Source organism: Scomber scombrus, chromosome 7 (genome assembly GCF_963691925.1).
Source record: "Scomber scombrus chromosome 7, fScoSco1.1, whole genome shotgun sequence".
Taxonomy (NCBI): Eukaryota; Metazoa; Chordata; class Actinopteri; order Scombriformes; family Scombridae; genus Scomber; species Scomber scombrus.
In genome coordinates, this window is record NC_084976.1 from 12759782 (window position 1) to 12775033 (window position 15252).

Here is a 15252-nt window from a genome sequence, read left to right on the forward strand (position 1 = left end):
ACACATGAATGCATTTATCTCATGCACCTCGACATACAGATCTAAAAAAAAAAAAATGTAAATCTAATAATCACAAGTTTGGCTATAACAGTGATTGAGGCTGGTTTATTCCTTTAACGGGAAGTCATTCAGGAGTTTATGCACCCTGCCAAACTTGGTGGGATTATTACAGAAAAACCTTCCAACAAAGAGGGTGGTCTGACCAGTCTGCTTCAACATTAACTTTGAGCTGTGACAAAGCCTAACAGCAGGACTAATGACAGTCTCTTTTACTGAAAAGTGCAATAAAAACTGCAAGCTGAGCAGCACAGCGTAGCACAGCTTGTTACTTAACATGTGCTGGCCTTCAACTACCCCTTCAAGATAGAGGGCAGATAGGTGAGACGGACATAAATCGACACATTTCTTCCTGTTTATGTGGTGAACCTCTTGATAGCAAAAGCACAATAAAAACCAGGAGGATAATCACAGCAACATACTGTAAAACACCCTCATCACTAATGGTATACTGGTACCATATAGGGAAAACACCACCAGTCTTATGTGGAAGACAGAAAGTATGTAAATATACATTTCAAATATGATTTTTTTTTTTTTTTTTATAATTCAATAGAAAAATTAAATTAAGTCATACAATTCAGTGCAACTACTATGTACAGTATATATTAAACACTGTATGACACAGACATTAATTATAAAAGACATGTTTTAAAATATATCAATGACTTAACCTAAAACATGGTATTAAGTCTAAACATTGTTAATGGTGAAGAAAATTACATTTTTCATGCAGTCCCACTATTCCATATATTATGCATAAGACAGAAATATATTTATAATTAAAATGAAGAGAGCCAGTGCTTCCCGCCAGATATTATTTTCCAGGAGCAGTATGTTCAAATAAATCAGCTTTTTTAAAATGGTATGGCGATGACAGGTTTGTGTTATCAGTAGCTATTGGCTTTAACAAGTACAAAAATAATACACTGCATGTCATTATTCTGATATAAAAATGTTTTCGGTTGGGCTTTTTTTTAAATATGCCACAAGCTCTACCACATCTGCTGTTGCATGCTAAGCGTGCTTATTTAGGACACTGTAATGCATGGAATTCAGAACTCATTTTTGAGTGAATTTTAGACATTTTAAGCACCTCCAGGCATGATGCCCCAGCCTGTGCAAATGTGTGTGTGAAGTTCTCGTGTTTGCGGTACCAGGAGGTGCAGGCACAACGCCCAGCGTGTGACTGAGCGCGAGGCAGCCAGTGTGCCTGCCTCCCTCTCTTGTTTTTTCTCTCCGTCAATCATATGAAGAGAAGCCAAAGAAAAACTAAGGCATAAAAAAAAGTGTGAGTTAAGTGGGCATTTTGATTCTGTGTGATCAGGCACCATGTCATTTGGTGTCTCCATCATGCAAGCTAGCTAGTGATGAAAGGAAAAAAAACTTCATTCCTAGTGTGTGTGTGTGTGTGTGTGTGTGTGTGTGTGTGTGTGTGTGTGTGTGTGTGTGTGTGTGTGTGTGTTTCCTTACCAGTGAATGGAGCATTAATTGCATTAGCATTACAGCTGGTTGATTTCAAGTTAAAGAAAAACTCTTGCATCAACAAGAAAGACATTTTCAAAGTGTTGAAATGTGTTATTATTTTGTGCATTTCAAATGAGAAATTCTTTGCATAAAAATTGGCATGACAGAAAGACAGTAGAAGAGAAAGCAGGCATGAGGAGACGGCTGAAGCACAAAGACAGGAAGATTGCAGTGATCAAGCTGGCAAAGTGAAACTGTTCACCCCTGAAACTGTAATATTGCTTTATGACAAGGCTCTCCATTCTAATCATTCAGACATCCTAAATGTAAAATGTGACAGATAAATACATTTCTCCATTTTGCTTTTCGCCTAAAATACAAATAATCTATAAGCCAACCAACCAAAAAGCCCACAATTTGTCTTTTCAGCCATGTGAGGGAACTATACTGTTGTAGCCCTGAGGTCACTGAGGCTTTTTAAAAGTGTCCATTTGTGTACACAAAACTATTTAGAGCTGTGACCATGAAACTAAATCCACTTTCCTCCTTTTTAGTAGTGCTTGCAACAGCCAAAGCACTGTGTCTACACTTTGATTGTGACTAAAAAAGGATTAAAGATTAAGTGTCAGGTGGAGGACTTTATATAGTTAGATAAGCTAAGGAATCACTTTTTTTTAACTGGTGCAGTTCATTTGGACTTTAAATTTAACTATGTACCGCTGATCAAATTATTAGTCATGGGCAGACAGCATGTTGCTAGCAGGGATTTTGAAGAGCAATGACCACATCAACATGTACGTGGACCAAAGCTGACATCTGTAGGTACATTTACAGCTGTCTACTGTGCTGCAGCTGAGCAGCTAATTAACTACCATGCCTGTAAACTGACACCAGTAAATGTTTTTTGGTGGCTCATTCAACAACGGTGAAAGCTAAGGGCAATGCTCATGTTTGTAAACTAAATAAGAAGTAGACTTTAGGAAGAAAGCTAATGTGGGTTGTTGTTCAGAGCCTGTGGCTCTTGTGTTGTGTAACAGGATGCTATCAGGCTCAGTGTGACCGTTTGCTTTATCAAAATAAGGTCTGCAGCTATGAAAGCTGACAACAGAACAATATCTCATCAAAATTAATGCAAAATTATAAACCAAATAATTCAAAATATACATTTATTGTATTTTGTGTTTTCTCTCAAAGGAGAACACAGGACAAGTGACACAGGACAAAGCAGTAGTGTATGCTGTAGTATGAAAAAAATACAATATAATATAATATAATAATAATTTCAGCTGGACTTCAAAACTGCTTTCAATGGTAATGGCAGTCACCTAGTGACTGCTTAGTCTCTTGTTCTCTCTCACTACAGTATTAGCAGACACCCGCCAGGTGTGTGTGTGTGTGTGTGTGTGTGTGTGTGTGTGTGTGTGTGTGTGTGTGTGTGTGTGTGTGTGTGTGTGTGTGTGTGTGTGTGTGTGTGTGTGTGTGTGTGTGTGTGTGTGTGTGTGTGTGCCCCTGATGGAGGGAAATTAATCAAAATGCAAAACAGTTTCTAGCTTAATTTCTCCGAGTTTATGCAAATGTATGTTTCTCTCTTCCTCTGTGGGTGTGTTTGAGTATGTGTGTCTGTCTATGTGGGTGGGGGGGTGGAAACTGACATGGAGCAGCAAGCTGAAACCATGTTATACACAGACTCTCACACACACACACACACACACTTATGTAGGGCACTATGATTTCCACGTCGCAGAAAACATCCGGGAATTTGATAACAAAAATGGAATCAACTGTAAAACAGGGAGTATTGTGGAAATTGCCAAAATTTGGATGAAACTCATAAAAATCAGGGTTTTCCCAACCATTCGTACTTGTGCTGTCTGTGTTGGAGTTTCACCAAGGGAGGGTCTCAGTTTCACACACTCTCTCACACACACACACACACACATCACAGTGGACAGATGAAGTGAAAGATTAAGTTTTACTAGAGTCAACAACAACTACTCTCATTACCAAAAGTGCAATAAAAGCTTTGCGAGGAAGAAGTCCGAGAGTAATTTATCACACCACCTGTTCAACAAGCATGAACATGTAGAAACAAACTATTTTCATCTACTGCAGCGAATTGTGAAGAACAAGCTAAAACGTAAGCTGTCTGTATGTAGACTATGGTTTAGCTTATAGTTTGTCATGAATCTTAAATTGTATAAAATTGCTGTAAACTTAGCTACTGCCTGAGATAAACCAGCCATGTTATGCCTGTTATCTTATAATGACTTGTGGCCTTTAGTAGATGGTACTGAAATGAACTATTTTCTAATTATATGATTTTATTTCCTTCATATCTATTGTGGTTGGTTGTTTAGTCGCAGAAAATACTACAGAGGAAGAACAGCAATGGCAAAAAGTAAGACCAGAGATGTCTTTGCTTGACTGACGACGAGGTGGAACTGCTACTGAAAGTAACACCTGACTATAAGGCGGTCAAGGCTGTGAAAAACACAGAAGTTTCATATGGCTGACATTTAGCATCCTTATGGTAGGCGAGTACCACCCCCAGTAACATCTGGCAGAGATAAGCATCAAGTGACCGGTGTTTGCATGTCACTGGTGGAGTGGACAGTACCATATTTGGCTACAGGAGCTGGACTCAGTTTGAAGATCAGCGGAGTGGGAACAAACGCTGCTTGTCACAGCGAGCAGTAACTTCTCACACCAGCTGACAGTTACTACACACTCCATGCTGTCAGCATCTTGTTCACAGTGCGTAGGTGTCTGCATCATCCTTTTCAAAAGTCTCCATTTCCGCCTATGTAAAGCTCAATCCCAGAGTTTTCAAGCTAAACAGGTTAAGCAGCGTTTTCAAAAGTCTCTGTATTGGGGGTTTGAAAAGACCAGAGAAGTGTGGGCACTAGGTGTAAATGTAGCAGTTGGAACGAGTGGATGTGGCCTTATTCCTCCACGACAACACATTTTAACATGCTGTAAAAATAATTCTCGTGAAAAAAACTGAAAAAACTATTTTAGTGGGTGCATAAAATAGCAGCAGAGAGAGAGTGTTTGTGTGTGCATCTGAGTTTCAGTACTTGATTGAGTTTCTGAAGTGGTCCTCTGCAGGGTTTTTCACAGTGCAGCTGTTCAGCAACCACAGGTCTGCTTCTGATGGGTCATCTGTAGAAAGAGAGAGAGTTCATTTAACATAAACCCAGGCATAAGATAGAAAATGTACCTAACATACACACAAACATAAGTACCAAAAAAAACTATAAAGGATTCAACAAAGAATTAAAGCTGCAAGCGGCGATGGCGGGCCCTCGCTCACCCATGCCACCGCGGGGCCTGAGGCATGGCGGGGCTGTGGCGGGAAGCAAAGTGAGAAAAAACCTGGAAGGAGGCCAAAAATGCAATGTTTCGTTCATCCAGTTGGGGGCAGTCACAGGTAGTTACACATATGGTCTGGTGTGGTCTGGTGTGTTCAGGGCGGCCACTCATCAGTCATGTGAAGTTTGGAGTGAATTGGACAAAGCATGAAGGAGTTATGAGGGTTGATGGTTCATCCACCAGGGGGCAGTAGAGTGTAACAAAACACAAGCGGTTGCGTTCAGGGTGGGACAGTGATTACACATGTGAAGTTTTGTGGAAATCGCACAATGATGATGTAAAATATGGCACTTCCTGTTTCCACTAGGGGGCGACACGAGTGAGATCGCCTATGAGCGAATGGAGACGTTGAGGTTGGCACCCTGGACCTGTGTACCAATTTTCATGATGATACGAGTTCAATAAAGCCATCAAAAAGCCAAACGTATTACGAGGAATTGATGGTCGCCGCGTCGCCACACGGACGCCATTACTCGTAGCTTCACAGTCTTCATAATGTAGCTTCACCAACTGGTTCTGAATGAAGTTGATGGGGCAAAGTATGTAATTTTAATGAATCTTAGTTAACTTCCTGTTACCACCGGGGGGCGCTATGAGTTACGTGGGAAGTTAATATATCGGGACGTTCAGGGCGGAGCCATCATCATGTCCAGCAAGTTTGAAGCTGATTGGATGAAGTATGTGGGCGTGAGAGCCACTCGTATGTACATGGCGAGCACGCCAAAGTTAGTTGAGCCCTGGCAGACACGCCCTTTGACCTACGGATGCGCAGAGCACAACTTAAGCTCAGCTAGGTCTGGAGATGTTGCGTACCTAATTTGAACTTGATCGGGCGAACGCTGTGGGAGGAGTTAATTTTAGGCGGGAAAAATCAAAACCAAAATGGCCGACTTCCTGTTGGGTTGAGGTCATGAGGTCAAGAGGCTTTTTTGCATATGTGGGTATAATACATATGTGTACCGAATTTTGTGAGCATAGGACAAAGTTAGCAAAATTCCCTATGGGCATTTTTGGACTTTGTAGGGGGCGCTATTCCGCCATTCTGCGTCGACCATGTGCGACCACCCAAAAATATCGAATTTCGGATGAGGCCGGACGTCCGTGCAAAAGTATAAGCATTTTCGCATTTGGGAAAGGGGCGAAATTGGGGCACAAAATGTCGGAATAATAATAATAATAATAATAATAATAATAATAATAATAATAATAATAATAATAAACATTACAATTTCAATAGGGCTTTCGCCAGGCGACTTGCAGTCGCCGCTCGGGCCCTAAACATTACAATTTCAATAGGGCTTTCGCCAGGCGACTTGCAGTCGCCGCTCGGGCCCTAATAATAATAATAATAATAATAAACATTACAATTTCAATAGGGCTTTCGCCAGGCAACTTGCAGTCGCCGCTCGGGCCCTAACAAGGTCTCTAGTGTAGTTATTTTATGTCTATCTTTATTCAAGTTAATACTTTCTTCTCCTAATCTAAACATGGTCCCTGAGTTTATGGTTCTTCTTCACACAGAATATCCTTTATATTCTTTCATCTCATTGGATTATTTTATTCAATGCTTATTTATGTTTGTTTGTATCACTCTTCTTTGTGTCTTCTCAGGGTCAGAAGAACAGAGAACTGCCATTTTCTTCTATCCTGACTTCATTTAGCTAAGTCCTGATTTGGTTTGACGGTTTTATTGCATGTTTGTTTATAACTTTGAGTGTTTAGCATTTCCCAGTACTCTGATCCGACTGAAATAAACTCAATGTTTTCCTTACTTTGTTTTATCTTGAAATATAAAACACTGTCAGCTGTTTTTAAATGTGCTTTCTAAATAACACTAATCTGACTATGATGTACTTAAATATACCAAGTGGATCCCATCTTGCTCCTGACCAGCTCCTAAACCCCAAATTCTAAATGGTGGATTATAAAACTTGGCGGTGGTCCTGGCTGCTGTGCAAGGCATCCTGGGACATGGAGTTTTATACTGGTTGTTGGTTGCAGCTAGAATGGGAACACACTATATGGAACCCCTCCCTGAGCTACTACCTTATCGTGGTGGAGGGGTTTGCGTGTCCCAATGACCCCAGGAGCTCAGTTGTCGGGGGCTTTATGCCCCTGGTAGGTTCACCCAAGGCAAACAGGTCCGGGGAGAGGGACCAGACAAAGCGTAGCTCACAAGACCCCTTATGACGAGTAAAATATATGGTTTCCCTTGCCCGGACGCGGGTCACCGGGGGGTGGCGAGCGCCTGGCGAGCCACCAGGCGCTCGATGGCGAGCGCCTGGTGGCCGGGCTTGCACCCATGGGGCCCGGCCGGGCACAGCCCGAAGAGAGAGCATGGGACCCCCTTCAAGTGAACCCACCACCCGCAGGAGGGGCCAAAGGGGTCGGGTGCAAAGTGAGCTGGGCAGCGGCCGAAGGCTGGGACCTTGGCGGTCCGATCCTCGGCTGCAGAAGCTAGCTCTAGGGACGTGGAATGTCACCTCTCTGGTGGGGAAGGAGCCTGAGCTGGTGCACGAGGTGGAGAAGTTCCGGCTAGATATAGTCGGCCTCACCTCGACGCATAGCAAGGGCTCTGGAACCAGTCTTCTCGAGAGGGGTTGGACTCTCGTCCACTCTGGAGTTGCCGCTGGTGAAAGGCGCCGGGCAGGGGTGGCCATACTTATTGCCCCTCGGCTTGGCGCCTGTATGTTGGAGTTTACCCCAGTGGATGAAAGGGTAGCCTCCCTCCGCCTTCGGGTGGGGGGACGGATCCTGACTGTTGTTTGTGCCTATGGCCCACACAGCATTTCAGAGTATCCACCCTTTCTGGACTCCTTGGAGGGGGTGCTGGAGGGTGCTCCCTCTGGGGATTCCATCATTCTGCTGGGGGACTTCAACGCCCACGTCGGCAGCGACAGTGAGACCTGGAAGGGTGTGATTGGGAGGAACGGCCCCCCCGACCTGAACCCGAGCGGTGTTCTGTTATTGGACTTCTGTGCTCGTCACGGATTGTCCATAACGAACACCATGTTCAAGCATAAGGGTGTCCATATGTGCACTTGGCACCAGGACACCCTAGGCCGCAGTTCGATGATTGATTTGTAGTCGTGTCGTCGGACTTGCGGCCGCATGTCTTGGACACTCGGGCGAAGAGAGGGGCGGAGCTGTCAACTGATCACCACCTGGTGGTGAGTTGGCTCCGATGGTGGGGGAGGATGCCGGTCAGACCTGGCAGGCCCAAACGCATTGTGAGGGTCTGCTGGGAACGTCTGGCAGAGTCTCCTGTCAGAGAGAGCTTCAACTCCCACCTCCGGGAGAACTTTGATCATGTGCCGGGGGAGGCGAGGGACATTGAGTCCGAGTGGGCCATGTTCCGTGCCTCCATTGTCAAGGCGGCCGACCAGTCTTGTGGCCGCAAGGTGGTCGGTGCCTGTCGTGGCGGCAATATCCGAACCCGCTGGTGGACACCGGCAGTGAGGGATGCCGTCAAGCTGAAGAAGGAGTCCTATAGGGCCTTTTTGGCCTGTGGGACTCCGGAGGCAGCAGGCAGGTACCGGCAGGCCAAGCGGGGGGCGGCTGCGGCGGTCGCTGAGGCAAAAACCCGGACATGGGAGGAGTTCTGTGAGGCCATGGAGAACGACTTCCGGACGGCTTCGAAGAGGTTCTGGACCACCATCCGGCTTCTCAGGAGGGGGAAGCAGTGCACCGTCAACACTGTGTATGGTGGAGACGGTGTGCTGCTGACCTCGACTCGGGACGTTGTGGATCGGTGGAGGGAATACTTTGAAGACCTCCTCAATCCCACCGACACGCCTTCCGGTAAGGAAGCAGGGTCTGGAGACCCGGGCGAGAGCTCTCCTATCTCTGGGGCTGAGGTCGCCGAGGTAGTCAAAAAGCTCCTTGGTGGCAGGGCCCCGGGGGTGGACGAGATCCGCTGGGAGTTCCTCAAGGCCCTGGATGTTGTGGGGCTGTGGGGCTGTCATGGTTGACACTACTCTGCAACATCGCGTGGACATCGGGGGCAGTGCCTCTGGATTGTCAGACTGGGGTGGTGGTCCCTCTTTTTAAGAAGGGGGACCGGAGGGTGTGTTCCAACTATAGGGGGATCACACTCCTCAGCCTCCCTGGTAAGGTCTATTCGGGGGTACTGGAGAGGAGGGTCCGTCGGATAGTCGAACCTCAGATCGAACCTCCTCAGGAGGAGCAATGTGGTTTTCGTCCGGGTCGTGGAACTGTGGACCAGCTCTACACCCTCTGCGGGATCCTTGAGGGTGCATGGGAGTTTGCCCAACCAGTCCACATATGCTTTGTGGACTTGGAAAAGGCATTCGACCGTGTCCCTCGGGGGGTCCTGTGGGGGGTTCTCCGGGAGTACGGGGTATCGGACCCCCTGATACGGGCCGTCCGTTCCCTGTACGACCGGTGTCAGAGCTTGGTCCGCATAGCTGGTAGTAAGTCGGACTCGTTTCCGGTGGGGGTTGGACTCCGCCAGGGCTGCCCTTTGTCACCGATCCTGTTCATAATTTTTATGGACAGGATTTCTAGGCGCAGCCAGGGCGTTGGGGGGTCCCGGTTTGGTGACCTCAGGATTGGGTCACTGCTTTTTGCAGATGATGTGGTCCTGTTGGCGTCATCAGACCGTGACCTCCAACTCTCACTGGATCGGTTCGCCGCCGAGTGTGAAGCGGCCGGGATGAGAATCAGCACCTCCAAATCCGAGTCCATGGTCCTCAGCCTGAAAAGGGTGGAGTACACTCTCCGGGTCGGGGATGAGATCCTGCCCCAAGTGGAGGAGTTCAAGTACCTCGGGATCTTGTTCACGAGTGAGGGAAGGATGGAGCGGGAGATCGACAGGCGGATCGGTGCGGCGTCTGCAGTAATGCGGACTCTGCACAGATCCGTCGTGGTGAAGAGAGAGCTGAGCCGAAAGGCGAAGCTCTCAATTTACCAGTCGATCTTCGTTCCTACCCTCACCTATGGTCATGAGCTTTGGGTAGTGACCGAAAGAACGAGATCGCGGGTACAAGCGGCCGAAATGAGCTTCCTCCGTAGGGTGGCTGGGCTCTCCCTTAGAGATAGGGTGAGAAGCTCGGCCATCCGGGAGGAGCTCGGAGTAGACCCGCTGCTCCTCCGCGTTGAGAGGAGCCAGTTGAGGTGGCTCGGGCATCTAGTTAGGATGCCTCCCGGACGCCTCCGGGGTGAGATGTTTAGGGCACATCCCACCGGTAGGAGACCCCGGGGAAGACCCAGGACACGCTGGAGAGACTATGTCTCTCGGCTGGCCTGGGAACGCCTCTGGATCCCCCGGGAAGAGCTGGACGAAGTGGCTGGGGAGAGGGAAGTCAGGGTTTCCCTGCTAAGGCTGCTGCCCCCGCGACCCGACCCCGGATAAGCGGAAGAAGATGGATGGATATATGGAACAGAGTAATCTCAACTTTAAAGTCCACTTACTGTATGAGCTTTTTCCAATCTTTCAAATACATCTCATTAACTTGCATTTATGATGGCCTATCCTAGGCTATCTAACCAATTTGATTTAAAATAATGAAAACCACTCAGCTTATTGTTACTTGCCAAATAAGCCACTGGAGAAGTTGTCCAATTTAGCTGCCAGAATTTGGCAGTTAAATTATTAACACCTATGTTCAGAGTCCACAGTAATAGGCCTAGTTTGAGTCGATTAAACTTTCCAATGACCACTGGACACACACACACACACACACACACACACACACACACACACACACACACACACACACACACACACACACACACACACACACACACACACACACACACACACACACACACACACACACACACACACACACACACACACACACACACACACACACACACACACACACACACAGCAGTATATTGCTCTTTGTGATGTTTAGCTCAACTGCTGCTCAGGGCGATGGTGGCAGGCTTAACGTGTCACACATGAAGAAACATACTCAGGGCTATGGGGTGGCATGGCGGTGGTTGAGAGCTAGACGCTCGGTCTTTTACGCCACATTGAATCAGATATTTCACTTAAAATCCACTTCCCTGCCGCAGTCAAGCATGTACATGCATGCATTAATAAATCTAATATACACCTGTAATACTTTCTGTTACACACACACACAGCAGGTGCCACTTGCCTTGGGTCAACTTTTTTTTTTTTAATCCCTCATGCTCAACAAAACACACTCGCACAATGTTTCTGGACCAAAGACAAAATGCATAACTATGACTCCACTGACTCCATTCATCAATTCATGTCAAATAACACTTAAATAAAATGACCTGTCTGTTCACTCTATGGTTGTAAAAAAAAAAAATGATTCTAAAGTTGACTGAACAATCAATATCTTTGCTGCACATGCAGACTTACATGAGTAGAAAAATAAAGACAAAAGATTCATCGCACTGGCAATAGCATCACTTGTGAAATAGTCTTTGAGTTCAGATGTCACTAAGTTGTATTTAAAATCATTATAATGCCACTTTGCAAAGGGTTTGAAATAAGCCAGATAAAGTCCTATATGACAACAGATCTGTAAGAGAAAAAGCCTTGTCACAACTTTGGATTCATAATGTTTTGATTCTTTTTTTCTTTTCTTTTTTTTACATTTAAAGCATTTTGGTTTTATTACATCTTTCAATATTCTAGGATTTCTATAGGACTCCTATAGATGCTGTGGAAACCCCATTATTATTTAAAGATGAATGCTCAGCGGTTTGGGCCTTGAGGGGTGTTAGCAGACAGTAAGCAAGGCATAATGAAGAGTCATAAAACAGAAGTACAGCTGCACTTCCCATAAAAAGCACTAAAACAACGTGAGTCACGCTGGTAGGACATGAATCATGTGTTAGTTTGGGTTTGTTTGTTTGGGCCTTTCCGTGTTATGAGGAATCATTTATTTTGGGACAGGATGAAAACAGAAATATGAATCCTAAAGCAAAAGTATGTAAAAGTATAAAATCTATGTCTCTCTAAGAGGAAAAAACGGAGAGAAATACATTCAGCTGAGAAAGGGTACCCATTATGATTACTTTTATTTGTCTCAGCAGCTAACACTAACACACACTCGCACCCAGGACGAGGAGGAATGGTCTCAGCTGTGTGTTTGCTGTCTCCTCTCTGTCCCGAGGGAGGTTCGCTAGACCAACAATAAGTAACAAGCTTTCCATCAATTTAACGCGCATGCACGCACGCACAGTCAAGACAGATACAAACATCTGCAAAACACAATCCTATGTACAGAGTCAGCACAATTTACCAGTACACAGATAAAAAAAAGATAAAGTGAAACACAAACATCCTGGAGGTAGATAGCTTTGACCTTTTTGGATCTGATGAGATTTCCAATGAACGGTCTCATATATTACTTTGACTCTTATTTTCACTATATCCCAATCCATTGATTACTATTTCATAATTTAATTAGACATCTGTAAAATGTTGGTTACAGTAGTACACAGGTTATTTCATAGTCATATAAACAACAGTCATATTAAGCTACAACATCTTTGGGAATTTTATGATTAATTGATAGTTTATAACAATACTTTTCTGTCATGGGACCAACTGTTGAATCATTTCAGCATAATATTAAATGAACAATGGTGTGTTTGCCTATGAGACATACAGTCAGCTCTATGTTCACATGAATTTCACTCACACTAATGACTATGCATTTGTAGCTTTAAACCTGTGAGGCCCTTTCAGACAACTGTAGCAACTGTTCCTGATCCATCATGGGTGTCTACATATACACGCTGCAGTGAGTTCAACAATCCTCATCCAGTGGTAAAAGGTTGGCATGGTCAGCAGCAGAACATGAGAAGATATGTGCCAGTTTACATCATCAGTGAATGCACTATTTCAGACAGCCATTCCTGAGTGGTGTGTGTTTGCTATTAAAGTAGTTTAGAGCCACATCTGCTGCCGTGTTATAATCTGGACCCTGGGGCTACAGTTGTGGAGCAAGGCCTTCTCTGAACAGTTGTGTTTGTTTGAGAGCATCATAATTGTTGAGGTAAATGCAAAAAAAAAAAGAAAAAAAGAAAGAAATCTGGGAGAGGGAGCTGAGTGTTTTTGCTTTAGCAAGCTGTTCTGTCAGGAAATGGTGACTACAGTGAAGATATCAAAGGTGTGAGGGTGTTAACGATAAATATAGCACACATTTTCTGTAATTATAGGAAGGAGGCTATACCTGGAAGTGAATGGGGAGATAAATACAATTTGAAACAGTAAATCAATACTTGGATTGACATGTAGGATCCGGTTAAGATAAAAGTCCAATAAACTTTCAGGGCAGAAATTGACATTTCATGCATCCCGTTGATTATTGAAAAAAATTAAAGAATCCAAATGAATGGGATGGAAAAGCATAGTTCTGTTTTAAGACAGAAATATCTGACTTGGCTTTACCTAAAACAGCTTTAAAAACAAACAGCAAAGAAATCTGCAAAGCTCTTGCGAGTCACCCTGTTGCCAAAGGGGTGGCTCAAGCCCTGCCAGATGAAGTTCTTTCCTTTCAGTTTGTCTTGTGATCACTTGTGTGCTGTAAAATATAATCCAGCTGTTCAGTTTGGGAAAAATATATATAACGTAATTATGGAGAAGGTCTACATTATCAGATATAAGTGAACCCATCAACTTAACTTTTGTAGTGAGATGCAGACTGCTCTGACAAACTCACTTGAGCAAAGGTTTGAGATATTCAGTCAGGTCAACTATATACAACATATACATACAGAGGAGCATGAAGCATGTTGACAGTGTCCTGAAATGCCTTACAAACACGTAAAAGTGGAAAAAAAACAAAAACATTCATGTTACCAAATCTCATGATCTGAGGTTTTCAGTGCTTGTTATTAATGGGTTTTTAATATTTCCAAAGCAAAGGTAAGTGAATGAAGTACACTGTATTCTAACTACAAACTTTGCAAACTACGACAGGCAGTGCAAAGTCAGAATACTGTTTTCAATGACCATTCAACACATTAACATTTACCACCACCAGAGTTACTCTTTCACTCTAAAGAGAAAAGAGTGTGAGATTTAAACCACTGAGCCGCACAGAAGACTGTGAATGCTGACAGTCTGAAAATGTACTTTAAGGCAAGATGTTACATTATCTATTCATGGATTCAAACATGTGTGTTTTCTCTGCATCAGTGTGGGAAAGTAGCCTTAGGTAACTTTAAATGATTCAGCATTTAAGTGCCCATAAATTCCAACCACACAAAAGAAATGCTGCTATTGGGAAATCTCTGGAAAGTCAAATTTGCATGAAATTTGCATAGGAATGGAAGTACAGCCAATGGCAGGGGAGCAATTTGGTAATTTTTTGCATATCATGGCCATCAGGCAATTATGTGAGAAGTTGTTGGTACATAGCATGCACAAAAACTGTTGACTTATCTTCTATCTGATGAAGAAAAGCCCCAGAGGGTAAGACAAGCTTATGCGCTTGTGTGTGTGTGTGTGTGTGTGTGTGTGTGTGTGTGTGTGTGTGTGTGTGTGTGTGTGTGTGTGTGTGTGTGTGTGTGTGTGTGTGTGTGTGTGTGTGTGTTTCAAAGCCTTCAAACAGTCTGGAGTTCACAGGTACGAAGGGTGTGTGAAAAGGAGGATGACAACATTCCTACATTGAGATAAGCTCTTAAGAAAAAGAAAACAGCAGCTGTCTATGTATCATATGCATGCACAAATGTAACAGGAAGACATTAAGATTAACAAGACATTAAGTACCTCCATAAAAAGCTAAATATATGAATAAAACTAAATTAAGAACAAAACAAAGTCAAATATGGGGCAGCAACATAATTGTTTGTAACTGCCTGGGTTCACTTTAAATGTTGTAGGTCAATTACAAAACAGTACAGATGAGGATTTCACTAGCTCCCCTACCAGCTGTTTGTAATAACACAAATGCTGCTTTGGCACTATTGTCAGCCTGTGCTGATTTCTGACAAACCATGTTATGTTTATTTTATGTTTATGGAAAAAACATCATACAGACACTTTATCCTGACAATCCGAGCCAAGAAACTATTTAACAAGGCCAATTTGTTTTACATTAGTTTATTGGAGTTTTAATCTTTAATATATATATATATATATATATACACACACACATGTGTTGCTGTATTAGTCGTAGAGTGCTGAGGGGACCTTCGCATGTATCACTCTGCAAATCAAACATGCACACACACCAGTTTAATAATAACACTATTCCATTTCAGTCTGCAGGCCACAGATGAAAAGCCTGGTTTATATTGTATCCAATATAAGAAATATATTCCATTTGACCACAACAGCTGACCCCCAAATAAATTGTTTATTTGTGTGTGTGTGTGTGTGTGTGTGTGTGTGTG

General features: G+C 44.0%; 1 protein-coding gene across 1 annotated transcript in view; it reads right to left on the minus strand.

Moving 5' to 3' along the window:
• cdkal1 (CDK5 regulatory subunit associated protein 1-like 1) overlaps positions 1-15252 on the minus strand; it is a 252024-nt gene that overhangs the window by 200551 nt on the left and 36221 nt on the right. Inside the window, exon 4 of the mRNA XM_062422643.1 lies at positions 4602-4686. Within this exon, the coding sequence (XP_062278627.1) occupies positions 4602-4686 (85 nt within the window). The remainder of the gene's footprint in view (positions 1-4601; positions 4687-15252) is intronic.